Source organism: Penicillium subrubescens, assembly GCF_028828155.1.
Source record: "Penicillium subrubescens strain IBT 31985 chromosome Unknown utg000005l_segment0_segment0, whole genome shotgun sequence".
NCBI classification, from domain to species: Eukaryota; Fungi; Ascomycota; class Eurotiomycetes; order Eurotiales; family Aspergillaceae; genus Penicillium; species Penicillium subrubescens.
The window spans coordinates 3,097,493-3,122,295 of record NW_026643155.1 but is presented as its reverse complement, the minus strand read 5'-3'; the positions used below and the strand labels follow the sequence as shown (position 1 = coordinate 3,122,295).

Sequence of the window (24,803 nt, the reverse complement as noted above, 5' to 3'; positions counted from 1 at the left end):
CCAAGATCCGTGGACCTCTAGCGTCAAAAACAGGCCCAATTTGAATTCCGCAGAAAAATGCGAGAAATGTGTAAAGCCCTAGTATCCAGCCTATCTTCCCAGAGGAATAGTTTTTTAGTTCGTGATTTTCCAAGTATGCCTGGAAGATTCCCAAACTATTCATTAAGTCCATAGAGCCAAAGCATGACATGCAGCTCCCTAGCACCACGCTCCATGCGATCCATCCCCCTTCTGGATAGGTGGTTTCGTGATCGTCATTTTGGCTGTTTGGGTAACCTTCGCTTGGCGCACTGATAGACTCACTTTGAGGCGATATGTGCAAATTGAAATTGCGCGGACGCTTCCGTTGTCGAAAGAAAAACACAAGGGGCCAGCCGGCGATGAACAACTCGACTTTTGCTCTCGCATCGCTTTCTTCAATTCATATTGGGCTGTGTTGGAGATGGACATGCCTGTATTGAAAAAGAACAAAGTCTTATGATTCTAGAAATCCAGAAAACGAAGTTTAGACGTTAGGATTATATTGACCACATGATTCGTGCGAGACTGAGAAGTTGTGCCATTCGACGGAAACTACGTCGGCTATTTGTCGGACCCCCCGACAGGTGTTTGATCTCCATGGGAAGAGGTCAATTGTCTACTGATAGCAAAAGATCTAGCATATATGTAACTCCACGTCTGGCTCTTCATTGACTCGTGGTCTTGATACTCGTCCCGGTTCAGCTGGACTCTTGCTGTCCCAGCCGATTTTTTGACATTGGCCTTCTTGCATCGTATCTTTGAGCGATATCCTTTCTAGCAATCTGGTGGCTCCGAGGTGGCTTTCCCGCTGGAGATGAATGGCTTTTGCTTTCGTGGTAGTGTTGCTGATAGCATGCAGATCATTCTATTGCTTTGAAGCGCATTTTGCTGTATTCCTCCCAGCATTTATTTCACTGGCCCGTGTGATCGATCGAGTAGTAGGCATGGTGTGGTGAACTAATAAGGCGGTGCTAAAAAAAAGAGGTTGAGAAGTGTCAAGAGTAGAGGAAACAGGCCCGTAGAGGTCAATTGAAATCGGGGTAGCCCCGGTGTTACATCGACCGAAATGCCAAAGATATGAAACAAGAGGTAAAAGCGAGCCACTTGGTATAGTTAACCCTGGTCAGATGGTAAGTTACTGCTCCGTATCTCAAAATATCATTTATCGTAAATCTAGCATACACAACTCATTCGTGAACCGTAGTTTGCCAAGACTGAAGAAAAGCAATGATTTCCTCTTTGTTTTTGGGGATTGGAATGTCTTCCGCTGCTGCTAAGGGTGGCTCGCCATAGTATTGTTTGCCAGTGGACCGCACCGTAGGGTCTGCGCCCGCATCCAGGAGCATTTTGACAAGACCCGGAGAACCATTCGCGACCGCACAGTGTAAAGGAGTGCCCCATTCAGCATTAATTTGGTTAGGATCGAGCCCCTTTGCTAGTAGAAAAGAAGTTTTCAGCAGTTTCTGGCGAACACGTCGCCTGAAGGCGGCAAAGAGGTACTCATTTTCGAGTTTCGCGCCGTACTCGAGGAGAACCTCAATCCGGGAGGTATCTTCGCTACTTATGATAGCGCTCACAAGGATAGGTATTCCCGACGGTCCGATACGGTTTGGGTCCGCGCCTCGTGAGAGGAATTCGCGAGCACATACAGGATCATTCATGAATCTGTTGAAATCAAGAGTTAGCTCCCTGAAATCGATTATTAGGCTTTATACCTACTTTAGAATAGGCTCGCCATCCGATGTAATGGCGTTAGGATCTAGGCCATGTTTGAAGAAGAGGAGAACAATGCCCACGTGTTGGGTCAAGTTAGCTCCGGGAAGAGAATCTATCGCCGATGTCGATATTCCAACGCCAGCGTCAAAAAGTGCCGCCACAATCTCGGTGTGTGCCACTTCAGTGGCAGTCTCGAGCCCCTCACCTAGGTTCTCGGCAGATAGTCGCCCGGTAGCGAGGGCTTCCTGGACCTTTGAAAGCTTACCGTCGTAGCACGCATCTAGAAATTCTTCGGCGAAAGAATCATTTTCGTTTTCCATGGTGCAAGTGAGATGGAATCACATGTAGAGACAGAGCGAGGGGTTGTGATGGCACGACGCCAACCGAGAGGTGAAAAACGAGGGAGAGAGCTCGGTAGCCTTACTGAACGGGGATAACAGCAAAGGAGATTTCTAAATACGATGATACGATTGTGTGTATGTGAGAGAGACAGAGAGAGCAAAGAAGGAAGGAACGTCATTATCTACGCCAGGTATGAAGGTGGTGTCACCTGACAAATGAGGCTGGGATTAAATTTCAACAGCAGAACCCCTGCTACTGTGTAAGCCAGGTTGGCCCCCACTAAGCGCTCCCACTATCAGCCTGAGCCAAAGCCCATGATCCGGCTTCGCAGCTCCTCCCCCTGAATTCTGAGCTCAGCATTTTCTGGAATACCTACAAGAGGATCACCTGTCCAGTTCGCTTTTATCAGACCCGGCACTGCTGTGGGCACGCTACCAGAGACTCTTAGGATAGTAACGTCACTGAACAGAACCTCAACATTCTCCCTTTGGATCAAGGCATGTGAACTGCTGTCGTTCTGCTTCAAAGGCTCAAGATCCTCGGAATCTCTTGAAAAGGCCATTAAAGTGGCCAACTTGTTTACCGGGTCGATTATAATGCGATTCCGTTCCGCTGATTGTCCAGCAAAGAACGTAGTGTCCTTGTCGACGCTCTCTTGAGGACCCGTAACAGAGCTTGACAATATCAGTTCGTTGGCATTGTCGATAATATGTACCAGCCCTTCCTGAGTATCACTCCACCGAAGTAGACGGAATCACGGTCGAAGCTGAAAGAATAGCTGCAAAGCAACACCCGTTGATTTCGGAGCCAAATATGCTCCGAATACTGTAAGCTCGGAAGTTGATGTATCAGTCCCAGTGACGAGAAGTATATGAGGGCGACTGGCTTTGAACAAGGCGTCAGAGAAAACTGCGGCAGTCACATTATCCCTTAATAGGATTGGGTCTTCCAAGGCAATGCGTCTGTCTTCTTCCCTTGACTCCCTAAGAGTAGAGACTACCGAATGGGGAATGAACAATGAGACTGAACCAAGGACCGGTCCTGGTATATGACTTGACCCTCGAGCACGAGCATCGGAACTGCTCGTCATAGCGGGCTGGAAAAGAACGGCCCACATCTGATAAAACCGAATGTACAAGTTCGGCTGTGATAATCAGCAACCTACTTAGCCTTTTGAGAAAACTTGGGCTGCAGGGGAAACTCACCAGGAGATGCTTGATTTGATTGACTCGGTTAAACCCCAGGTATTCTTGCCTTTGACCACCCTTCAATTCGCTGGCCAAGATGTTGGCTAGTCCATCGGCGCCAGGCTCGGTTGGTCCAAAGCCACCGAACGGGAAACTTAGCCCCCAATTCTCTTTAAACAAGCTTAGCCGAATAAGGATGTTCAACAGCATTTTAAGGTCTTTTTGAGTCACGCGACGCCGAGTCCCGATCAGATCTTCCCCAAGGAGTCGCTGTGCTGTTGGAGTAAGCTGATGCTCATGAGGACCATTGTGCATGAAGAAAGGCTGTGTCATAGCCAAAACGTCGGTAGCCTCTTCCAATATGTGCCTTGACTCATCACTCAGCTCGGTGGATTTTTCAGGTGTTCCGATGCTTCTAAAGATCCTCTTCAGCTTGGCCTGATCGTAGAGATTCTCGCCATCGAATCGCCAGTATGATTCGATCTCTTCTTTAACTCCGAGCAGATCAGCGCCTTGGGCGGCTAGCATTGCAACGGCGCGCTGGAAGGCTTTCCAGTCAATTCTGCCTCCGATAGAATTCTGTGAAAATGGGTGATATGCGTAGAAATGGAAACTTCGCCAAAGCAGCTGCACCACACCTTCAGAGCTTGTAAGATGCGGATGTGCTATTTCAATATGACTTTGTAGGCTCTCCTCGCTCCAGTCTGGGCCCATAATTAGCAAAAGAGATACAAGGTTGAAAGTTCAACTCACAGCGCTGTCGTGTAGAGTTACAATGATGGGCATGAGTGTCGAAGATTCTCTCTAGATCTTTGATCTCCGATCTTCTCTGGCGGAGTGCTTTCAGTAAATCACGAAGAACAGATTCTAAACCACACAGGTCAGACTATTCACAAAAACTCTTGCTATATGTTAAGGACGCTCAATTTGATGCCATGTCTGACCTTGTGTGGCAGTTTGTAGATATCGATTCACATCTCTTCTCTGGCCAGTTTGAGCCACATATTGCAAGGCCCCGCTGAGAAGGTTCAACATCACTAGCCGTTCCTCTTATTTCGACACAACTTATTAGTTTTTAAGCCAGAGCCAAACAAAAATGTATAGCTTCATGTGACACGTTTTGGATGCAGGGGGTGGGAGGTGGGGAATAGTAGGAAGACCCCCTGCGAGAGATCAGACCACGATGCAGCCCCCTAATGCAAGATATGCCGATTTTATGCCAACATCTGATTAGATAACACTAAACTAGCGGCATTACCGTAGATTTCTTAAGTCGACCACTCCCAACATGCAGAGAGAAATAATTTGCGCTCCGAAACTGAATTCACAGATTCGATTAAGTTTGCCGGGGCATTCTAGGCGTGACTTGAACAGAATAGATTCAAACAAGACTATAGAGAAATGCTCGTCAGCCTCTCAGCAGATATACATGAGGTGAATTCACACGGTCGCTAAGTGAAATCAATATAAAAATCATTACGAATGTTGTCCTTGCAGTATTGTATATCCTCACATTAATCACGATGACTCCTTAGCTTTGGCTGATGTCTGGATCATGTGGTCATCTCTCGGCTTCCTTGCCCACACTCGCCGGCTGTGTATTCTCAGTCAGTATAAGAACAGGCATCAAACGGTGACATTCGCAGAAAAACTCACGCATATCCGTAGGCATGGATACGGCTATCCTTCAGCTCCTTTCGCACGTTGACCAAATAGATTTCGACCTCCTCCTTTGTCCATGGAGTCGGCGCGCCGAATTTTGTGAGCAGCCACATAGCATAACCCTCCAGTCCAGACTTCCAGTGCTGAAGGTTAAGGAGACCAACCTCCTTGAGCAGCCTATCCTTTGCCCAGGGTCCCATGGGCACCTTGTAGAGGCGCTCGTGCACATCGACAAAGCCGGCCGCCTCGATAGAGGCTCGCATAGTCTCCTGGGTTGTCAGGGACCGGCCAGCTCTTTCACCACATCCTATGAAGTTATCACCCCAGCCAGCCAGCACGCTATCTGCTGGCAGAGATCCGTCATCGCTCTTCACTCGGACATCGAATTCGATTTGCTCGATCCAGCCACCGGGTGCTAGGTTCCTATCATGAGAATACAGTGTTAGCTCATGGGAATGTAATGCTTGAAACAATGGAAACTCACTCGAAGCATTGCTGATATAGTCCTTTCCAGCCTTCAGGAGTGAATGATCCAAGCAATTGGCGAATATGGATCAAATCGAAGGGCTCTCTCCACGTCCATTCTTTCTGAATATCGTCTACCTCAAAGAGGCAGTTGGGAGGCACCCAGGTGACTGGAGGAGGGAAGAGGTCCACTCCGCGAACGGTAGCTATTTTTCTTGGTCAATTTTCAAACCTCATAGATAGTCGGATTAGAGCGACACTTACCATCAGGGTATTGATCTGCGACATCACTGTTCACGTATTAGCGGAGTCTCGCCAGCGATCAGCCACGAGACTTACATGGCCCAACTGCCTTTGCCAGTTCCAATGTCGAGAATGTGCTATAATTTTGATTAGTTTCATGCATGTTGAAGGTCGAGGTTGTGATTGTACCTTGGGCTTTTCACCGATTGGAGCTGCAAAGAGAGGGTTGGCTCGATGGTAGTCCAGCATTATGCATACCATATGCCTAGACCTGCATGTCAGATCACTTTCGCTCATAATATGGTAGCGAATAAAGCCTTACCCAAGTTCGAAGGCTTCAAACTGCTGTTCATCTGAAGGGCTCCTATATGCATGTTAGCTGTGGGAAGAAAGGCCAGGATAATCGTTCTCCTGGACGACTCCCTACCAGTAAACATCATCCTTCAATGCCTGGTATCTGTGATCTCTCATTCAGCATCATGGTGTGAAACTAATTTAACGAGCTATTCCTACCTGCGGCCATTTTCTAAGCGACCTTTGGCTATTTGCGAAGCGATGGATGTTGTATCGCTTGTGGGTCATTAGTGATCGTTGAGTTTCCCCCGCCGAAAGGTACACACTTACGACTCGTAATCCTGAGTTCCCCCGGCGTCTTTCGGGAGGTGGAGATTCGGATCCTGGTGTCTTCAGTCAGACAAAAGCACGGGGAACTGGCTGAAGAATATCTCTTACCACATCGATCTGTGGATCCGCCATGGCCAGAACTTGTTGTGGAGTGATGGGCGAGAGATCCACGGTCGGAAGAGAAGTGAGGAGAAAATAACGCAGTTCCTAACCTTCTCAATAGTTAATCGAAAGTATCTCGGATTATTAAGGGGGCGGGCCTCGTCACCCGCTGTCAACCGAGTGTGCCGATAACTTAGTTTACTTAGTCGAGCCACGTGCAACACGGGTACCCTGCAATGTGGACTTCATCATCGGAGAAGGTCTCCGTAACGAGTCACTTCCGTGAATTGTGATTGCGCTAAGAGGGACACAGTTAGCGTGCCGCCGTTTCGGGATGTTTTGGTTGGGGATTGAGAAGCCGACCGGTAGTTGATAGTGGTGGCTCATAGGACCATTCAAATTTCATAGAAATAACCTATAAGTTATTTTTCGACTGTTACGTGTTTGCAGACAAGGGTCAAGGTCGTAAAGAGATAGCCGTTGAATGTTTGGGTGGTCAACAAATCTAACCATCCGAGACTAAACTTCGACTGTAAATAAAGACGTGAACGAGTGCGATTCCACACGATAAGAAAGTCAGTTTTAGACTGTCGTCTTCCATTAAGGCCTTTAATAAGTTACTGCCAGCCAGACAAATCAAAGGCCACTGAAACTACTGTATTAGATCTGGTGATTCTACGCAGGGATTCTAACTAGATACTCAGTGACTTGATGCCCTTCGATTTGTATTATATTGTCGCTGCGACTTCGATTGCTGTGTAACTGTACAAGTCTGGGCAAACTTTGAAACTGTTCTAATCCTTGTCAGTACTGTATGCCCCCGGTCAATCACGCTATTTTTTGACAAAGTGTCTGATTGTGGCTTGAATCCTGATGGGGGCCGAAATATGAAAGCAAATCAGTATAGAGCCGTTGAAGACCTACACGGTGCTCCATCTGGAAACTTATCATGCCTAACCTGTTTATGGAATAAGAGAGGGCCTCTTTACGAGCCTTCTCATGTGAGTGTCCTGGACAATTCCTTTTAACTGGCGGCTGTTCTGACTCTTACCCCATTCCAACGGCAACTAGCGGGGAGGCGCCCGCCCTGGCTGTTTGTCCCACCAATACAAATAAGCCGACTGAAGATCTCGCTAATTTTCGTTTTTTGACACTTCAAATATGCAAGTTTGACAATCTCACCTATCGGCGCACGAGAATTCTAGGGGTTAAGACTCTAACTCCCGGCTATCGTCATGAGTTAGAGTTATAAGATTTGAATGATCTCACAGGGGGGTTGGATACTGTTGGCCAAATCTAAATGTGCGGAAATCCTACACGAGGCTAGACTATAGACCATCTTGGATAATCGAGAGGTTGTAGACACCAAGAAGTGGCCGTTGTGTTAGGATGAGCAGTTGTCTATACGTTGCCCAGCAATCGTTTATCTGTCAAGATAGTCTTACACGGGGAGCCTGACCTTGCTCACACGAGTCAAATGAATTCTTCTCATTCATATAATTGTTCGAATCTCTCAACAAGCCATCACATCGCATAAAATTTCCCTCTTGCAATATGAGTCTCAGATAGGCCATCATTTTCGTATCAAATCAAGCTGGATTCTAGTTTGAATACTCAATTCACTGAGCCGGCACATCGTGTCCGAGTCGCATGCACCTATCCAATCCAAATAAATTTTCGACAACCAGAGTAATCTCACGCAAACGCGGCGTACATGATTTCCAAAAATCCAGCCAAGATTGAAGCGAGCCTAAAACAGCCCAATCCTCCCAGTCGAACTCGGGCATCTCAGGATCTTCCTCTATGCCCAGGTCGTAGGTGAGGGTCAAAAACTCGAGATTCTTTAGCATCTTGTTCTGCAATGTTTTCGAGGTGTCTTGCGCGAAGCCAACCAAGAAGGCCAATAGAATTTTGACTCTCTTCACATGGTCCAAGTTGGCCAGTTGATACAGCGATCCCTTGATAACTACGTCTAGATACCAGCAATCATTACCTCCCATCCCAACCTCGGCTGAAATATTGAGTTCTCTCAAGGAAGGCAGATTTTGAGGCAATGCAGAACCGATCTGGTCCAGGTTAACGTTAGTTTTATTGAATTGATCGTCTAACCCAAAGTCATAATACCACATCCAGCTCAATTTCTCAAGGCTTTTGGTGACTGAGAGTATGTCGATGAGATGTGCCTCTCAGATAGCTAACAATTCAAGCGAATTTAGCCTTGATGGGTCGGGATAGATACGCTACTGGCCATTTGAATGTGGCTGAGCTCCTTATCGACACTGACATACGCTCAAATTCGGCAGATCAAAATGTGGCAGGAAATCTGGGTTGTTCTGGACATTTTCTCTTTTGCGTCTAATCCCACACTAATCGGCATACGACCGACATATCTATAAGATAAGGAAAACCTAGTAACTAACACACTCCAGGCTTACAGATGGCTGAGCTGAGAACTATACTAATAAGTGTACTTCTTTGTAAGAAGACAGGTCTAAAGACAAGTTGCCTCAGATTTGGAAGTTGAGCCAGGAGAAGAGCCACAAGAGCGTCGAGTACGCTTTTGCGCAATTGCTATATCCAAAAGTCGCTATATAGGACGCCAGTTCTCTGAATGAATTCAATTCCATTGTCTAGCGCAGCGCTAGAGACTGGAATTGAATTAATCGGTGACGTGGATACGTAAATCGGGAGGTATCGGCCCTCGAGTTGGATGCTTTTGATATATGCGGCTGATTCAGGCCTAGAAAAGATGGTCTGTAGGAATAGAACTATTGGTGGAGGGCTTTCAGGATTTCCTTAAGACTATTGAACTTTTGAGCAGAGAAGTCGCTGCGCGATTGCGCGGAAATGTCGGTTGACGAGACTTAGTGTGCGCTATTCAGCAGGGGATTGTACCTCCAACACCAGGAGCAAAATTTCCGCGGGGCAGCTAGTAATAGAAACCTTTTCCGATTTATAGCAAGATTAGTGAATAACCTTAAGAGGCACCAGTATTGACCATATACCAGGGGCTACATCATTATAGGTTTCCCTTTTCTTTCAGCATTCGTACGCAAGTGAAGGCGCCTATGTCGCACACTGCGCTGAAAATTGGACCTCTTAGGTTGATTTATCTGTGTGTGGCAAATGATGAATATAAAACCGAAGGGCAAGCAAGCTCCAGGTGGTTTGGAAAACCTCGACAATAGTCGCTAGCACCCTGTAGGTGGTATCTAGACTAGACAACTAGCTTAATACAGGCAGTGTTACTCGTATTACCACTCCGATTAACGCCCTGCCCAGGAAATCCGCCAGGCTTGAGATCACTCGTGAACTAAGGTGTGGAAATTTGAAACAGCCCAAAGGCTGGTCCCGTTTACTGCTATGTTCTGTTTTGATTCTAGTTTTTCCTTTTTTTGATCAGGGTTCTAAGGGACAACTATGTATTATTAGTCAATTCTAGAGAACCGTCTCTCTTGCGTGCCAGAGACCTACATACTAAGCAAGACTCAAGGACTGTGGCGTATCAAAGCGAAGCGAGGTTACATCTGGTAATCGAAGGATCTTCTGTATTTTGAGGTGGCTTTACATATGGTAGTGTGAAAACGATACTTCGGGCAACAACTGGATAGAGGGCAGTTCAGGCCGACAGTAACACAGGGCTCTGCGGGAAGATCTATTTTGCGAGTGTCCAAACAGGCTCGGGAGACGAGTGATTAGTAATCTATATTTTTCAAATATCTACTCCGTAGATGACCCGTAATGATATTTACGTAGGTACGGTAGACATACCCACCCACCTCTTCGGCAGTAACAGTGAGGAATGAGAGGTTACGTGATATTGTATTAGGGCGCCAGCCCAGAAACGGTAAAACTAACTAGATTTAGTAAAACAGGTTTTAATAATCTTCTATCTCACATAATAAACAGAAGTCCCCAAACACTGACTTTTTCTTACGCGAATGATTCACCATGACGACCAACAATGAGTGCGTCTTGGTCACAGGAGGATCTGGCTTTGTCGGTACCCAGTGCATCATCCGCTGCTTGACTGCAGGCTACCGGGTGAAAACGATGAAAACGACAGTCCGGTCGCTAGAGCGTAAAGAGACTGTACTCCGAACGCTTCAAGCTACGGGCGCCCCTAATGCGGAGAGTGTTTCATTTGTGGAAGCTGATCTTACCAAGGAGGATGGCTAGAAAGAAGCTGTTCAAGATTGCACTTATGTTCTCCACGTCGCGTCACCCTTTCCAGTAGAGGCTCCAAAGGACGAAAATGACTTGATTATTCCCGCCCGGGATGGCACTCTTCATGTCTTACGGGCGGCCAGAGATGCTGGCGTGAAGCGTGTTGTTGTCACATCATCGTTCGCCGCTATGGGCCATGGCCATCGCAATCGGGACCCAACTAAACCGTTTACCGAAGAAGATTGGACTGACATTGACGGACCTGGATGCGGAGCTTATGAAAAGAGCAAGACACTAGCTGAGCGTGCCGCGTGGGACTTTATCGAGAAAGAAGGAGGCAGTCTGGAGCTGTCTGTTGTGAACCGGCCAATGTTATGGGACCCGTTTTGGGATCCGACATATCTACTTCTATCGAAGTCGCCAGCCGCCTGTTGAACGGCGCGGTACCGGGATGCCCAAATATCGAGTTTGGCATCGTGGATGTTCGCGATGTCGCCGACCTACATCTGCTGGCCATGACCCATCCCAAAGCTAAAGGTGAACGATTTCTGCGCATGGCACCACCGGCTATGTCGATCAAGGACATGGCTTTGACTTTCCATGAGCGACTTGGCCCGAAAGCGAGGAAAGTGCCCACAAGGACTATTCCAAATTTCGTGTTGAGGTTCCTCGGGCTGTTTGATTCTGGAATCGCTCTGGTAGTCCCCTTCCTGAATCTCGTCCAGGGTCGAATGAGAAGGCTAGAACGGTGCTCGGCTGGAACCCCCGCTCGAATGCTGATGCGGTCACTGCCACTGCAGAAAGTCTGATACAACTCGGTCTAGTGAAAGTATGAGGATACTATTGAATTTCTTGGCTATGTCACACTACCAGTTGGTTTTGATTTACGGCAATTAAGTGTCACACCGCGATATACGCAATTCTCTAACACCACTTCAATTCACTTAATCTCATAGACTACTCTTATCCCTCAGTCTTTTCAGATACAAGGAAGCAACCACGTATGTTCCTGCCATCGTGTTGAACTAAACTTGAAGGAACAGGAGCCTGAATTCTCGACTTCCCCCAACACATATAACAACCGTCACCCCAAAATCTCGACCAATGCATCATGCTTAAGAAACAGTGATGGAAGAAGAGCCGCTGCTCTGGTAACCCTCAGTAGAGACAATCTGGTAGTTGTGGCTACCCAGGTTCATTCCATGCGAGGCCCAAGCATTGAAGTGGTTGGAAGTGGTCACGGTACCACTGGAGCGCTTGCTGCGGCGGATGGACCAGTACTGGTTGAAGGTCGCAGTGCCTTGGATGGAGGGCTGGTTGACCTGCTGGTGCTCATAGATATCGTAGGTGGCACCGTCACTGGTAACAGTACCCTTGTAGGTCATACTGGGGCCCGGGTTGTAGGTACCGTAGTCCTCCAGGATGTAGTACTCGACGAGTGGGCTAGTAGTCCAGCCGTAAATGGCGAGATAAGCATTGCCCGAAGGGTTGAAGGATCCGGAGAAGTTAATGTTCCTGAAATGAAGGAGACAATTTGTTAGACAGCGAGCAAATCTTGAATCGCGAGCAGAACATCTTACCGGGCGCTTCCAGTGCTCCAGCCCTTGCCGGAGGTGAAATCACCGCAATTCTTCCAGGAGACGCTGTACTGGCCATTGGCACCGTTGGTGTAGTCGACGGTACCACCACCGTTGGTCCAGAAAGAGTAGTAGTAGCCGTTGTTGGTACCAGTCTGGCTGGTGGTGATCGTTTGGCGCTTGTTCCATTCGCCGGGAACAGCGAAGGCACCCACGATGGTGGACGCAGCCAGGAAAAGCTGGGTGAAGGAGACCATGATGGATGCTCTGTGACGTAGACTGTGGATTATGGAAGGCTAACGAAGAAAGTTTGATGGAGGAAGAATGGCATTGGACTGGCGAGACCTTTGATGTTTATATTCGCGACTTGGGATAAAATCCACTCAGTTGTCAAACCTTCACCATCCCTTAATTTCATTTAACCGGGCCCCTATTATGCTAAAATAACTAGTTGTGTCTGGATTTCACATCGGGGTAAAGATGCGACACTAGAAGTTCCACCATTCTCGGAGACACCATTTCAAACACTGGCGCAAATTGGAGTCCCACCAATCCCTTCCGGCTCAAAACGGGCATGTCTCCGACGCGAATCGCCTGAAGAACCTTAATATGGAGTAGGGAGGGTTTCCCCAGCTTCTAACCGAGCCGAATTGCCTAAACTATAATAAAGCCTGAAGGATATTGCTGCAGAATTCAGCCGTAAGCCTTCGCCAAAATGCGGGGGGACTGGGGGAACCCACTAATGTAAGGCTTCTTCCCTGCCAAGGTGGATCCCCAGGCTTGTATTAGCGGACACAGCCGCAAACTATCTCCGTGCGCCATCATCATTATTATTGCGACTTGTGTGACGCAGAGAGAGTATGTAAAACAATTCATATGTGTTGCTCATGGCTAATCTAATCATCTATCATTTTGCCGGTCACCCCCAAGGTCGAAAACAACCTAATCTACAGCCGGCATCTTCTAATAGAGTGACATCCAAATCGTATTCTCATAGTCGACATTCTCGCTTACGCTCTCGATTCGATCACTGCAGGTGCCGAACACTCGGTCCCACACGCGCGTTTGCTTGCCATAATTATGGCTCTTCCTCCAACCTTTGCGATGATGAAGATCATGATCTTCAATAACAAGCTCCGCGTGGAAAATCCTCATGAGCCAGGTGAGAGGGTTTGGTGGCGACGCATGAAGACGGAGACCACTGTGCCCTGCCAACTCCGCGAACATGACGTATAGTTGGCAAATGTGCCATTCGTAGAAGCCCATTGGGAGTCCCAAGAACTTCATCGTAAGATAGGTCATGATGGGAATACCCGCGATATCGAAGAATTCTTGCTCCGAGTCAGCGTAGATTGTGAGCAAGGGATTCGGATGCTTCGTCAAGTGGTGTGTACGATGATATTTCCATAGTCCGTTGACGTCGTGCATGATGCGATGGTACCAGTAGAACCAGAAGTCGAGAACGATACCATATAAGCTGACCTCCAGAGGAAGTGATTGCCAGCTTAATGATATAGGCGCTTTGCTCGTCTGATAGGTAAGGTAAACCGTCATCAATGGGCGCACTAAGCCCGCAAGCATGACTGATGTCAGGGCCTTGGAGACACCCTCATCAGGCACACCATCTCGCTCATGCTTATCCCCGTCCAGGAACCCATATTTGTGTCCCAACTCTTTCATGTTGCGCAGCTCCCTAGTCGTGAATACCCTTGACGCATAGTAGTAAAAACCGAATGCGACGATTGGCCCGAAGTTTTCCCCAGTAAGGTACACGTATAGTTGATGGAGGAGTAGTGGAATGCCCGCGTGGACGATAACCCAAGTGTTCATCGACCAGTCAGAAACGTAGGGCACTTTATCTTCCTTTGAATGAACTGGAACCTCTCGGTCAAGATCGATGTGGTAGACGTTGGCGCGTTCGAAGATTTTGTGGGGGAATTTCCACTGGCTTCGATCCCATCGACGCCAAGTGGATTTCATCGACTCCTTCGTATTCGGTTGGGTACTCATAGTGCGTTGCTCGTTAGGAGGTACCTTGAGGACCCCAAGCGTGACTTGCGGCGGAGAGCCATTTTATCTGGACAATGTAGATCTTCACAAGATCACCGAAACCGAGGCTGATATATGATGTTTTTTTTATCATTTACAGTCTCCCACGTGTTTGATCTTACTACGACTGGGCAACGCCATCACTGACTGGAGCCTTCGCAATGGATGCCCAGAAGGGAATAGTTTGGGTGGATGGTGGGGGCGATCATCACCGGTTATGATTAGACACCCTGCTTCTACAGTGGTGGGGTGCCTTAAGCACCAAAAATTGGCCTGGGGTAGTTTGATCAAATGTGATAATGCCGAGTTTATGGGTTATAAACTGCTTTCATCAGGCGATGGAAAGTTCTTATCGGGAGCCTTGATTATAAATGTTGGAGAATTGAAGACTCGGTGATCGCTGCCGAAGCCCAGATGAAGAACCAAGCCGAGGCTAAAACTCACTGGGCACTTGTCATAATACAAACTTCGCTTATCATATCCTGGCTTCAAGCAATATCTATTAGATCTGGCTATGAGTCCATTAGGTTGATGAGTGAGATATCGGCAAGCTAACTCAATCTCTCCCACCCACTCCTCGCTCAGTAGTCAAGGCTTATCTTGACCAAGGGGTTGTCAGATGCCATCATCTCCATAAAGCCTCTTGGGCTATCCTTCTCAAAACTTAGTTCCCCTGTGGAAACACTTCTTGTGATCACATCGCCCGCATACGGGAACATGTCTTCCTCGTATCTCGCGATAGCCTATTGAGTGATATCGAATTCTTTCAGCATCCGCGATAGGACGAGAGAGTCACGCATAGCACAGTTAACCCCATCACCGACAAAGGGTGGCGTAACATGGGCAGCATCTCCTATCAAAGTGACATCAGAAGTAGAGTCCTAGCTGAGATCTTCCGGAGGAAAGTAGTACAATGGCCAGCTACAGAATGGCCCGGTCGCTGCCTCTATCATCGCTTTGACTTGTGAAGTATGGCCACCGAATTGTTCATCTCTGAGGAGACGTCTTTTGACAGCATTCTCAACAGACAAGTCGAATCCTTCGCTAACTGAAAAATCAGCAGGCCCCTTCCTTCCAAAATGCATTCGATAGTGGCCATCTCCCTGGCGTTGAACCCAGACCATTTTTCATCGACCGGGGATCATCAGGGGTCCTTGTCCCGCTATCTCTTCTAAAGTCGGGTAAAACTCGTTGGAAGGTAGGATGAAAAGCGTGAGAAGAAGCATGCCTGAGTATTTCGACTCCGAAAATGTTACCTGGAAGACGTCAGCTTCCTCATGGTCTGTATGACTACTAACTTAGCATACCAAATGCCGGATTTTGGTCCAAGCTCCATCCGCTCCCACTACAAGGTTGAACCCAGATTCATTTGACCCGTTCGCTAAACTCAGGACAATTTTGCCTTCTCCATCTCTGTTGGCGGAGTCCACTCCTGTTGACCAACGCACTTTCCCATCTGGGATCACCGACAAGAGTGTCTGCTTCAATTGCGCTCGGTCTATCTCCGGCGGATCTCGACCTTCTCCGAAAGTGAAGAGTTTGTTGCCCTGAGAGTCCCATACTGAGTGTGAATTGTAGCATAGCCATACCTGGCATATTTCTTGATTCTTCGAAACACCCGGCTTCCTTCAAGGCATCCTGGCCGCTGCTGCGATGAATATCCAAGCATTCCCCGCGGGGAGGAGTGTCTTCCGCACTGCGCTCATAGACGACATAAGAGATTCCCTGTCTCTCGAGCATTCCGGCAAGAGCAAGGCCAGAAGGGCCGGCGCCAACGATAGCAATCTGTGGACTCAGGATGGTGTGTTGGGGAGAGTTCAAGGTGGGAGGCGCACATTTTGCTCATGATAAAGTCAAGTTCCACAGGCAGTCGCAATTGAAACACTGCAAGCAGTATCGAGCCAACTCACGGTGATAATACTTCCACTACTATTGAATTATGACGTTTTGTGTTCTGATCCGATACACTGAATTCTTAGTCTTACTTAGGCTTGGTGAGCTCTCACAAAGTCCTGGAATATGTCTCAGACGCTTCCCAAGTCCAGCGCCCTTTTCATGGCATCTTAGAGTTTCACAAGCAGCGGGATACTCAGAAGATGTCTAAACTCCACAATATTGTCCGAATTGTGGATTCGCCGTTTCACTATTATATGTGATCAGTAATGTGGCTCTCACCATCTCTTGACGATAAAAAGGTGGTCGGGATTGTATCGAGTGATAAATTCACTTATTGAGTCTTTTGAAACTTCCCTACACAGTAAGAGGAGAGACGATTTGGGTCCTTATACGGATTGAGAAGCACCTTGATCCTTTGCAAGGCTCCCAGTCTCGGGCGCCACAGAAGTGCTATTCTCATGATCACGACACTAACACAAACCCCACACGATCGGCCAGTGTCCGAGATCTACATACTTATAAGACAATGTCAATTACCCCATAGTGGGTCTTTATTGCTCAAATGTTTAAAAGTACGTGTAGGCTGTGGGCTTATCTGCCATACTGCCATACAAGCGTTGATGGCGTGATAACTCTTTTCCTATCATATGTGTCTCTGGGTCGGCGCAAGAAAGCGAGAGTGCATTTATCATCTGCAGATGCAGTTTTCTAACTAATGAGCTTAGCTTCAGTTGGCATTAATTTACTAAGTTACTCAAAATACCCGGTTGGTTGGGCATGCCCATGTGTCGGAACTAAATGAGCTCCGTAGTAGCACCGTAGCACACGCCTTCTGGAACCCCGCTGATGCCATCAGTTCTACATAACAACTCTTCGAGTTGATTTCAACTTATATGCCTGCTACGAAGCTTTCGAAGCCTTGCTAGATGGTAAAAATACTTCAAACACAAGGAAAATGAGTAGTCAAGCGCCCGTTGACACCAAGGTCCCAGAGAACACCGTTGGTCGTCTCGATGATATTGACATCGACCCAAAAGATGAGAGAGCTTTGGTATGTGCTTCGTTCTTTGGCTATTTGATTTTAATTCATTCTGATTCTATTCCAAGGTATGGCGTTTGGATCTATTCTTCTTGACCATCGGGTTCTTGGGCTATGCATTCAAGTACCTGGATCAAACAAATATTGTAAGTAAAGCATCGATGCACGCGATGAACCTGGATTTTAACAGATTTTTTAGAGCAATGCATACGTCTCGGGAATGCAGACAGATCTAAAACTATATGGAAATGAGCTGAATTACTTCACTACATACTTCAAGTATGCTTTCTCTATCCCATCGGGCCCTCTCAGAGCTTCGCTGACTTGGTCTTGGATAGCATCGGATACATGATAATGCTCTACCCTTCATGTGTTCTTATCTCCCATATTGGTCCATCTAAATGGTTACCTACATGTGAGGTGAGATATGGTTGATATACAAATCCACAGAAACTTGTCTCTAACAGTGATACATAACAGGTGATGTGGGGGATATTGACTTGCTGCTTGTCAACGGTCACAAACGCTAAACAGGTCAGTCTGTAGAGTACGATTCTTGAATCTGGCTGACCGATCTGCCTCTAGGTCTACGGACTCCGTTTTCTTATCGGCTTCTTCGAAGGCGCAACATGGCCAGGTTATTTTACAATCATCAGGTAAGCACTCAGGCCAGGTATAATATTGAATTTAGCCCACTAAAGCAATCTAGTCAATGGTACATGCCGCATGAAATGGCTCTCCGAATGAGTTTGTATAATATCGCACAGCCGGTCGGCGCAATGCTTTCCGGAGCTATGCAAGGTGCACTTTCGACCAACCTTGAGGGCTCGCTCGGCCGCAGCGGTTGGCGATGGGCCTTCATTATCAATGTGAGCTTGATCAATCCGCATCACATCCTCATATTTAAGCTTCAGTCTGACGGATTAGGGAATTTGCACGATCTTTGTCGCCTTGATCGCTTTCATCCTTCTACCAGGCTTTGTATGTATGCCATCTTTGATACGATGAGACGTCTACTGATACAATATATTTAGCCCGAACGACAGAATCCACTTTCCAAATTCTACCTTAGGCCTCGAGATATTGGTAATTTAACCTTCGATGAAGGGAAGATAAAGGTTGCTGACAGACTCTCATCAGAGATTGCCAGGGCGCGCAATAGACGAATCGGTCGGAATCCCCAGATCGGCATTACTCCAAGGACATTCCTGCGTGCTTTCAAATTCTGGCACGTCTGGATGTTTGCGCGTAAGTCTCTTCCAGCAGTCTTTTGAAATCAAAATAACAAATGAAACAGTCGCCTGGTCCATTGGCACCAACCAAACGCCTTCAAATTATTTCAATCTATGGCTGAAATCTCTGAAGAATGCAGACGGAACCAAAAGATAGTGAGATTTATCTTTGACACACAATACAGTATCTCAGTAACTAACCATTCCTGAAGCTCAGTCGCTATGCTCAACTACCTGCCAATCGCAGGTCAGGCTATACAACTCGTCGCAGAGCTACTATTCAGCGGCTTCAGCGATTACTTGGGTGTCAGACTCCCATTTTTGCTTCTTCACTCGGTATGCCATGGACCCTAGTGTAACATGCCTTCTAAGCTGACGACAACTACAGGTCATCAACGTCACATCCCTCATCATCCTAATCATTCGTCCTAGTAACGAACATCTCTACATGGCTGGATGGTACATGAACTACATGGGGGCGTGAGTGATCCGAATCTCACCATAAAGATCTCCGGAAGCTAATGTGTGCAGTGTATCAACCATGCTCCTTTGCGCCTGGGCAGCAGCACATCTCGAGAAGGAGCCTCAAGTCCGAACGGTTCTCTTCGCAACGGGTACTCTCTTCTCATACCTCTTTAGCGCATTCCTGCCTATTGCTGCGTTCCCGGCCTCGGAAGCTCCCCATTGGCGCATTGGTGCGAAGGTATATCTTGGACTCTCGCTTCTGGCAGCCAGTCTGTTTATCAGCATCGCCGTTATATTTAAGTGGCAGGAGAAGGGCAAAGGGAAAGCTGAGGGGGCTGAAGAAGAAAGTGAGATCTCCGTGGACAGGAATTGATCAATGGTTTTCGGTAGAGATGATTTAGTGTCATTTCTCTTCCAAGGCTTGAATAACGGTGGATCATAGGCATTCGTGCTATCACAGAGAAAATACCATCAGCACCTAAAATAGATGCTTTCCCCAAATCCGGATTCTCCAGAGTCCAGGGCCCTCGGTTACCAAACCCTACATCATTTCTCTATAGCTCCTACTTAAATAAACTTTCAACTGAATTCGAACCCCCTCGGAAATCCCGAAGCGCAAAAATTCACATTGCTATCGCGGGTATAATCATCTCCGGCTCTTTCTTGACTTCCACTAAAAGACCGTAGGAAATTCCGGACAAACATCCTTTGGTCCGGTCGCCAACCAAGGGCGCATATAGCTTTCAATTATAATAATCAGGGGCCCAGCTCCTGTGTGATTCTGCATGTATTTTACCACCTGCCCATTGCAGTATGACAAGCAGCGAATGAAACACGCAGCAGCCAAACAGCTCCGCTCGGCACGCGCTGTCCCGGCAGGCCGAGCAACCACCAGCTTTCAGTCTACAGTATGGTGGCCGAGCATGGCCCGAGTTTGCACCGGGTGGATCTCGGTGATCGCTCGGGCAGCAACAAGCAACTAACTCACGAAGCAGTTTCAGTCTAGTCTTAGGGAGGGAGCTAAATAACTGCTCATTCCCCTTTTCTCTGCATTTTTTTTCTACTCTGACGCTGCTGCCAATTCCTCGTTTTCATTTGAGAACGTGATTCCCCGTGGTAGGTTTTCACTAACCACCAAATCCAGAAAGAAAGGCCCGGGTAATTAGTGGCCCACTTAGGTATGCCCTCTCCCCTCTCCTATTTACGTCCGCTTCCTTTGATGACTGAAAAATAGAGATGATTAACCTTTGGCTCATGGGAAATTACTTCCCCTCGATCTTCACTTGCGAAGCCTCGGACTATTTGCTTTAGTCGTTGAAACATCTTCTACTAATATGGACTTTGATTCCCCACTTTGATGAGCCTGAGCGGCCTCAAAATATGGTCTTTTCAGCGACTGGAGGAGTATATATGGTGGCAGTTACGGCCTGATTAATGCTATCAGACCAGACGTCAAGAGTTCGGACAGGCCTCGGGTTCACGTACTGATGCTTGTTTGCATCGCCTGTTTGTGCACATTTACTGTCGAATATACATATCACGTTTCCACTAACCATCTAGATCACCTCACAAATATGCAAGTCGACAATAGCATGCCTGCAGTCATTTGGATACAGCCAATCTTCACTCTTCACTCCAATCTAACCTCAACCACGCCACTTCCCTCACTCATCCACCATACCTTCCATCAAGTCCCTCAACCTTTTTACGCCACAGTGTCAACACGAGCATTCAATTGATCATCACTCAGACTCCTCGACCTCGAACACACCATGCACTGGAGACAAGCATACGCTGCTCAGTATCAGATCAAACTTCGAGGTATGTTTATACAAGACCAAGAACAATCATTATCATAACATCAGTGGATTATTAACTAAGTACGCAATTCACAGGCAAGGAGACTAAATACAACAAGGAAATAGGAGAGGGTGGGACCACCAAAGATCCTTCACCTCCCCATATAAATCCGCACCCTCGCGAAGCAACATCCAAGGACGCCTCGACGAAGATACGGACATTTTGTGCAACTGCCTCCACCCGACCGATCAAACCAGACCGACCGAACGAAAACAAAGACTCCAAGCCATGGACAAGGAGAAAAAAGAGACGAGGACTATATCTCGAAGCTGTCAAACCGACAACGAACAAACGCGTCAACAGACCTGCACCTAAGATCCCAATTCTCAGCTCTTCTCTCTTTCTTACCGTGGCTAGGATGGTACAAGCATGGAGGGGGTATATCATCACATTACACGCGACCCAAACGCGCACATCTCCGATACTCAACATTCAACATCCAACGTTTATGCGAGCTCACGCTCGGTCTTGCCACGGCGGGTACGGCCAGTGGGGGACCATGGGAAGTGAGCAACGGGAATGATGAAGAAGCTGTTGCTGTTATCGACCAGACCGGCGAGAGCGTTGTACCAAGCGGCGAACGCAGCCAGGAAGCCGAAGAAACCACCAGCCTTGATGATGGAGGTGGTGGGGGCGCCATCAGTGCGAACCAGGTAGCCAATACCCAGCAGCAGGAAGGTGATGTCCAGGAAGAAGAATAGCAGGAAGAAGGCAACGGTCGAGCGGAAGGTGCAGAACAGCAGGATGGTGGTGAAGATGAACCAGCCCATCAAGAACAGACCCATCGAGTCATAGAAGAAGTCGGGACCACCATCCTTCTCGAGCGAAGACACGATTTCGAAGCCACCGGGAGTCAGGACAATAGCGAAGGCAATCCAGAAACCACCGTACGAGGACAGAGCAGTGGCACCAAAAGTGTTCCCGACAGCCATTTCCCTGGTGCGAAACGGGTTAGCAATGCGCGCGCGATATACGATACGAATTTTTGAATTGGACGAAGGCCAATCGCACAGGGTTGCGACAAACTTACCACATACCAGCCAACAGCTGGACGAGACCACCATAACCGAAAGCGAGACCGACGATAATGTTGGGAGCAGTAAGACCACGAGTGCCCATGTTGATGGCACTCAGGACGAAAGTGGTGAGAGCGAAAGCGCACAGGCCGAGAGGAGCCGGGTTGGCGAACTTGCGGTTCTCGACAGACTTGTACAGACCGGGCTGGAACTCACCACCGAAGGGACGGAGGCGAGCGTCCTCGGTGTTGACCTGGGCCAAGGGCCCATATCCGAAGCGCGCAGCGGCGCGAGCAACTTCGTGCTCCTCGGCCGACATCTGCGGGCGGACGGGAGCTCCATTGTCGGCAGCGACGGGCGCGGTGCCGACGTCCTTCTCAAGAGCTCCGTTGTTGGTGACTTCGGTAGAAGACATGTTGATCGCGAATCACTGGGATCACCGACGAACAATTGATAATTAGGGTGAGGTTTTTATAAAAAGGTATGACAACAAAAATAGGGGAGTTCAGCTCGCTGAACAATGGAAAGAAGTATAACACAGTTATACAAAGAAGCGATCAAATCAAAAGCCACACAGCACTGCTGGATAGGATTGATGGAGATGGAGAAGAGGAGGAGGAGAGGGGGAGGACAAAAAGGAAGAGAAACTGGAGGGGAGGTGCAACCGGAGGTATTATATCCGTGGAGCAGACCGAGTCTGGGCTGGGAATAATGGAATAATAATTCCTCTCGCAAACTGCAAATCGTTGCTCCAAGTTGACCCAGGCCCAGTCCCAGTTGACCCAAAGTCCCAAGATGATTGGGGAAGAAACGGGGAACGGGGAACTCAGCTTTTTTCGGCTGTAGACCTCGGAGCTGGTCACTAACCCGCTCAGCCGGCCAAACAGCGAAACCCTCTTGGACGAAAGGAAATAATAACAATAATAATAATTGGGGGAAAAATGAATGGCAAAAAAAAGAAGAATTTCCAAAGCAGAAAGGAAAAAGTGGAGTTCTTTCCACTGGCCAACTTACCCGCTCGACTTGGGTGTTTCAATAAATCGCAATGATGTGCAGCCGCAGGACCAGTCCCACTGACGCTAACGGAGGTTAATTGAGGTGGAAAAAGATGAGTGGGAATCAAAAAGTGGACACTCTGAACACTCGAGGACAGATAAAAAAAATTGGGGAGGACGAGGGAGAAATAATAATAGTTAGACGCAAGGAAAATTGGGGAAATGAACGGAGGCAAAGAGAAAACAGATTGTGGGTTTTCCTGGTCAAAATGCAGTCAGCGGGAGCTGGGTTCTCTTACTAACTATATAATGTTTCACTGACCACATAGTAGGTAGACTATACCGAGTCGACTACGGTAGAATGCACGGCGCTTTGTTCAATTGCAATCTCCTTGCTGGCGTTCCAGGACCTCTCGGTGCATGGGAGCATGGGCTCACGACAGAAGACGGGATAGCGGAGCAGGGATTAGTTAGTTAGTAAATGGATAATTGTGCATCGGCCATTCCAGCCATTATTATTAGCCTGTACATACGACCGGGAGTGGTCACACACACACATTCCTATGTACAATCTACAACATACTGTCTCCCTAGTTTTCCAATTACTCTGGGTTGACTACTGAATAGTCAATGGCAAGAATAATACATCTCCCATGAAATTATCCTTAGCCTTTGAGCCTTTGAGGGGGATGATATCTGACGTAGAGGCTGTACAGTACAGGATGGCCCTGGGCGTACAACCACCTGATCTAATTGGCTACGGAGTTAAGGAAACCATGAAACGAGGGAGGAATGGCAAGAAATGGTAACAGAAGCCCGGGGAAAGGTCCAAAAAGAAGTGGGGGCAACATCCGGGGACCCGGCTTGCTTCGTTCATCCTTTGTCTGCCAGACACACACAGCAGTTTGTTTTAATTGGCAGAAAAACCAGTAGCCAATTGACTAAGGTGAATCCAGTTTTGCCGTGTGCAGCAAGCAATCAGAGATCACTATTGTCTCTGTACGTGTTTCTTCCTGATGAACGCACAAGTACCTGGAACCGGATGATCAAAGTAGAGTTTGTGAGATCGACTTGCCAGTTCACAACAACTTGGTATACATCATAGCTACAGGATCGTCAGTTTCAAGTCCACAACACCAATGTTCTGTAATTCCAGTCTAATTCTTACAAATTTCCAATTGCAATTTTGCCTCTTCTCTTTTCTTCTCTTCTTTATTGTTGTTCTCTCTTTTCTACAACTACTGTACATACCCACTGTGGCCAGCGCCATCAGCCTCCCAAGGCTTCGTGAAGGAAGTGGGTCCCCGGGGTCTTTTGCTCGTGATTCGCCCAGTCTCGTTTTCGGTAATTACCACACTCATCTGGTAATTTTGCCTTTCGTCCGGCAGCCTCGGAGGACAATAATTAGTGGAGATTATTTCTAATTCTGGGGATTCAAAGGAAGAGGATGGGCTAGAAGAATTAGTCGTATACCCTCACCACGAGTTTGTTGCAATCTTCTATTTGAACGCCAGGTCTGTTCGGCCACCTTGGTGGGGAGATGCTTGTTGATGCAAGCGGGGACTGGTATCATTCCTTCGAGAAGATGAACGTGAGCAATATTGTACAGTGTGCTCTGTAGTCAAGACAATAGAAAGAGAAACTAGTTAACCCCCGACTACATAGTCAATGATATGATTGTTATCATTGCGACGATCATTACTGTACTAATTACGGAAAGTACAACTAGTTCGCCAGATTACAAATGTAACAAGTCTCTATTCAATAACTGCATCTGTCATTAGCTTATTATTGACAGCCTGGAAGGCTGAGAATACCAAACCATTTATTGCAAGCGTGATCTATGCTCGTGTTCTGGGGCTCAGCACCAGATCATTATTCATTTCTGACTTAGTCCCGAAAACTTCTAGCCCCAAGGAAGCAATTTGTGGAACTCGAGAGAACCAAGTGCAAAACAAAAAGCGATCCGCCGGCTAATATGGGGTGCTTGGCAGGCTAAAGCAGTCCAACCCCAATTACGCACCAATAATGATTGATGATGATCAAACACAAACCTATCAAAGCGCAACAATGGCCTCGTCGCAACGAAAGGGTCAGCTCTTAGTCAACTTGCTAGTATGGATTCGTGATTCTCGTGACTCCGAC

The 24,803-nt window shown here is 47.6% G+C and overlaps 9 protein-coding genes across 9 annotated transcripts; 2 read left to right on the top strand and 7 right to left on the bottom strand.

Annotated features, from left to right (window-relative positions):
- Nucleotides 1–1,208: 1,208 nt before the first annotated feature.
- N7473_007636 (ankyrin repeat domain-containing protein) lies at nt 1,209–2,057 on the bottom strand (the record flags this gene model as incomplete). Its single annotated transcript, XM_057153576.1, has 2 exons — nt 1,209–1,686; nt 1,741–2,057. The coding sequence occupies 2 exons, from the start codon at nt 2,055–2,057 to the stop codon at nt 1,209–1,211; spliced, it is 795 nt and encodes a 264-aa protein (XP_057007914.1).
- Nucleotides 2,058–2,374: 317 nt separating this feature from the next.
- N7473_007635 (uncharacterized protein) lies at nt 2,375–3,980 on the bottom strand (the record flags this gene model as incomplete). The annotated part of the gene is made up of 3 exons (XM_057153575.1): nt 2,375–2,753; nt 2,838–3,223; nt 3,285–3,980. The coding sequence occupies 3 exons, from the start codon at nt 3,978–3,980 to the stop codon at nt 2,375–2,377; spliced, it is 1,461 nt and encodes a 486-aa protein (XP_057007913.1).
- Nucleotides 3,981–4,784: 804 nt separating this feature from the next.
- N7473_007634 (class I SAM-dependent methyltransferase) lies at nt 4,785–6,392 on the bottom strand (the record flags this gene model as incomplete). Its single annotated transcript, XM_057153574.1, has 11 exons — nt 4,785–4,860; nt 4,923–5,351; nt 5,413–5,599; nt 5,658–5,683; nt 5,733–5,773; nt 5,826–5,901; nt 5,959–6,000; nt 6,064–6,093; nt 6,150–6,206; nt 6,261–6,313; nt 6,369–6,392. The coding sequence occupies 11 exons, from the start codon at nt 6,390–6,392 to the stop codon at nt 4,785–4,787; spliced, it is 1,041 nt and encodes a 346-aa protein (XP_057007912.1).
- Nucleotides 6,393–10,313: 3,921 nt separating this feature from the next.
- On the top strand, nt 10,314–11,338 carry N7473_007633 (uncharacterized protein; the record flags this gene model as incomplete). The annotated part of the gene is made up of 3 exons (XM_057153573.1): nt 10,314–10,536; nt 10,600–10,879; nt 10,954–11,338. The coding sequence occupies 3 exons, from the start codon at nt 10,314–10,316 to the stop codon at nt 11,336–11,338; spliced, it is 888 nt and encodes a 295-aa protein (XP_057007911.1).
- A 306-nt stretch (nt 11,339–11,644) lies between these two features.
- On the bottom strand, nt 11,645–12,363 carry N7473_007632 (glycoside hydrolase family 11 protein; the record flags this gene model as incomplete). Its single annotated transcript, XM_057153572.1, has 2 exons — nt 11,645–12,044; nt 12,110–12,363. The coding sequence occupies 2 exons, from the start codon at nt 12,361–12,363 to the stop codon at nt 11,645–11,647; spliced, it is 654 nt and encodes a 217-aa protein (XP_057007910.1).
- A 706-nt stretch (nt 12,364–13,069) lies between these two features.
- Nucleotides 13,070–14,116, bottom strand: N7473_007631 (sterol desaturase family protein; the record flags this gene model as incomplete). Its single annotated transcript, XM_057153571.1, has 1 exon — nt 13,070–14,116. One exon carries the CDS (start codon nt 14,114–14,116, stop codon nt 13,070–13,072), a length of 1,047 nt encoding a protein of 348 aa, XP_057007909.1.
- A 1,166-nt stretch (nt 14,117–15,282) lies between these two features.
- Nucleotides 15,283–15,895, bottom strand: N7473_007630 (FAD-dependent oxidoreductase; the record flags this gene model as incomplete). Its single annotated transcript, XM_057153570.1, has 3 exons — nt 15,283–15,411; nt 15,463–15,716; nt 15,745–15,895. 3 exons carry the CDS (start codon nt 15,893–15,895, stop codon nt 15,283–15,285), a joined length of 534 nt encoding a protein of 177 aa, XP_057007908.1.
- A 1,111-nt stretch (nt 15,896–17,006) lies between these two features.
- Nucleotides 17,007–19,160, top strand: N7473_007629 (uncharacterized protein; the record flags this gene model as incomplete). The annotated part of the gene is made up of 14 exons (XM_057153569.1): nt 17,007–17,102; nt 17,159–17,236; nt 17,290–17,369; nt 17,429–17,510; nt 17,571–17,624; nt 17,676–17,746; nt 17,800–17,959; nt 18,018–18,071; nt 18,125–18,176; nt 18,231–18,338; nt 18,388–18,478; nt 18,535–18,658; nt 18,711–18,802; nt 18,854–19,160. 14 exons carry the CDS (start codon nt 17,007–17,009, stop codon nt 19,158–19,160), a joined length of 1,449 nt encoding a protein of 482 aa, XP_057007907.1.
- Nucleotides 19,161–21,093: 1,933 nt separating this feature from the next.
- On the bottom strand, nt 21,094–22,078 carry N7473_007628 (acetate uptake transporter family protein; the record flags this gene model as incomplete). The annotated part of the gene is made up of 2 exons (XM_057153568.1): nt 21,094–21,583; nt 21,678–22,078. The coding sequence occupies 2 exons, from the start codon at nt 22,076–22,078 to the stop codon at nt 21,094–21,096; spliced, it is 891 nt and encodes a 296-aa protein (XP_057007906.1).
- Nucleotides 22,079–24,803: the final 2,725 nt, after the last annotated feature.